The sequence below is a fragment of the Macrosteles quadrilineatus genome, unplaced genomic scaffold (genome assembly GCF_028750875.1).
Source record: "Macrosteles quadrilineatus isolate MER2022 unplaced genomic scaffold, UCM_ALF_1.0 Scaffold_115__1_contigs__length_332310, whole genome shotgun sequence".
Taxonomy (NCBI): domain Eukaryota; kingdom Metazoa; phylum Arthropoda; class Insecta; order Hemiptera; family Cicadellidae; genus Macrosteles; species Macrosteles quadrilineatus.
Window position 1 is genome coordinate 108,331 of NW_026542708.1, and position 2,634 is coordinate 110,964.

At 34.5% G+C, this 2,634-nt stretch overlaps 1 protein-coding gene across 1 annotated transcript; it reads right to left on the reverse strand.

Annotated features, from left to right (window-relative positions):
- Nucleotides 1-977: 977 nt before the first annotated feature.
- Nucleotides 978-2,380, reverse strand: LOC128982111 (putative nuclease HARBI1). The gene is made up of 4 exons (XM_054401161.1): nucleotides 2,217-2,380; nucleotides 1,728-1,847; nucleotides 1,146-1,338; nucleotides 978-992 (listed from the first exon to the last, which is right to left on the reverse strand). Exons 1-4 carry the CDS (start codon nucleotides 2,378-2,380, stop codon nucleotides 978-980), a joined length of 492 nt encoding a protein of 163 aa, XP_054257136.1.
- Nucleotides 2,381-2,634: the final 254 nt, after the last annotated feature.

Consider the following 2,634-nt stretch of genomic DNA (forward strand, 5'->3'; position numbering starts at 1 on the left):
ATATAATTACCCCATATTAATTATTCATGACGTATATTAATTATTTTCATCATTTGAGTATCGATTAAGGCCAAGGTCAGCCCTGTCGCACGCACGCACCCACACACTCACGTGCGCAAGGGGCAGGGTAGCTAGGCCGATGAATAGCTGGCTGGGGTAGTGCGGCCGTCAAATCCCATTAGTGACGCTTCACCGAATACTTCAAAGCGGAAATGTAATACAAAATCATTGTATTCGAAAATACTTGATACAGTACTGTATTGTTACATTATACAAACAATTGTTTGTTTGTCCCATGTTAATTGGCCAACTACAGTGTCGTAACAAACTGTTTATTTTTATTACAAGAATGGTAAATATAAAGTGTGTTGTTTGGTATCATTTTTCTTTTGTATTGTGAAGAGTGAAGTCAAAATAAGATTATAAATAAAAATATTTTTATTTTCATTGGTCACAATAGAATTTTTAACGGGCTGTAAATAAATAAATTTCTTATTTGTAATATATTTCTAATTTTGTTCAGAATATAAAATATTAATCGGGTCGTTTGCGTGGGCATAGGAGTAAACTGATGGCTATCACTGTACCTATACTTGAAATGAATTACAATACAAGGTATTACTATTGGGATGTAATCTTTCAGTTGATGAATATGACGATAAAATGCACTTCTTCTGAGCAACACGGTAAAATTGAGCCCCAAAAATGTTGATCTACCTTGCACATCATCGAGTGTACTAGAACCGATGAAAACCTCAAAAAAGGTTCTGCCATTCGTTCTGGAATTGCATCAAACGAGAATGGCCAATTTAAAAGAAGAGCACGATATAGAAATGAAGATTTTGACTCAAGAGTTGAAGACCAAAAATCAAGAGTTAAAGTATTGGCAATTAATGTGCTCGTCTATTCAACACCCTACTGGTACTTTACAAATGCCGTTGCAGCAAGTGAATCCCGAGGAAAACAATAATACAAACTCAAGTACATTTCACCTAATATACAAACAAAAATTGTTGTTTTAATAACAAAATAAGCTACTTGTCACGTATAGTTTTATTTAAGTCTCAAGGTAGTTAAATGGTTAACATTTTTTACCCCTTTGTTTATACTGAAAAGTGACGTCGAATAAGACCTGCCCGACTTACAATATCGTCTTGTACTTCATGGTCTTCATCCTGATCTCCGTCGACAGAACTTTCATCAGAATATGTTGATGATTCTACAACAATGTTCCATTGACCTCTTCGAAACCCGAAGTTATGCAGCACAGCACAGGCAACAATTATAGTACAGCATCTGCGTGGCGTAAATCTTAATGTATTTTCGGTGTGAATACATCTGGAATAAAGATAATCACAGTGTTAAATTGAACCACAGGACAAAAAAAACATTACTAACTTTAACATCTACTGTAATTCAAGGAAATATATTTGATTTTTAAGGCTCTGCATCTCTGTCGGACATTTTGCTTAAGTTAAGAAGCCCAATACTAATTTCAAAAACATTTTTTACGTTATTTCAAATAACTTTGTCTCATTTAAGACACCACAAAACTACATCTAGTTTGAAAAGTAATCCTAATATTTTTTCTTAACATCTAAGAACTCCAATTAAATATTGGAGTTAATTGGTTTATTCTCACAATCTTTTTACATCTTTAAAAAAATACTTAACAAAATACTGTGGCTGCGTAAATTCTGATCTGTACAATGTTTCACTTAGTTTACCTAAAGCGATTTTTCCATAAGCCAAACATTCTTTCAACACAGCATCTAGTTCTTTTGAGGGCTCTCTGGTAACGAAGTTCATCCGGCGTCACAGGATTTGGCAAAGGTGTCATCATAAACCTGCAAATATTTTTATCAGGTTGGTATAATGTAAAATATTTATTGTTAGTGACTTTTCATTGTTGTGTGTACCATTTTTTTATGTAAGTATGTGAATACCTATACCATATTGAGTATGGTCAGCATGAAAACTACTCATGTCACCGATCATACATCAAAAAACACATTTTTAAAACAACAAAAAAGGTAATAATCTCTTTACATGTCAATTATTATTATTTTTTTTTTTTTCAAGGATGCTTAAATTTATTTCAATTCCTTGGGTTTTCATGGCTTAATAACATCCAAACCATGTTATATCATATAGGAACAGCAATCCATATTATTTGCTATTGTTGCTTATGAGGTCTGTTAGTTATAAACACTTACCTATTACATTCATAGACACTGTCTCCGATGAGAAGTCCGCCCAGGTCTCTTTCCTCAAACTTTGCGTATAAAGAGGAGTTCTTGAACACTCTGGAGTCATGGGTGCTGCCTTTCCATCGAGCTACGATGTTAGTAAACTCCAAATCAGCACCACAAGCTCCCATCACGTTGATTGAAAAGTAACCTTTCCTATTACGGTACTCTTCCTTATCCGGTGTTGATGGACAGATTATAGGTACGTGGCTACTATCAACACAGATTAACACTCCAGGAAAGCCGTATTTAGTGAGAAACTTCTGTTTTGTCCTATACGCGTACTCCCCTTCAGGAACTTTAATATATTCAGCCCTCAATCTCTGACTTATTACATTCGCTACCTTGTGAATAACCCTGCATGCACTAGATTCGGACACATAAA

Coding starts and splice junctions, on each gene's coding strand:
- LOC128982111 (XM_054401161.1), bottom strand. CDS start 2,380: ATGGGAGCTTGTGGTGCTGATTTGGAGTTTACTAACATCGTAGCTCGA. Junction 1,848..2,216: donor AGTGTCTATGAATGTAATAG/GTAAGTGTTTAT, acceptor AAATATTTGCAG/GTTTATGATGACACCTTTGC. Junction 1,339..1,727: donor TTATGGAAAAATCGCTTTAG/GTAAACTAAGTG, acceptor TCTTTATTCCAG/ATGTATTCACACCGAAAATA.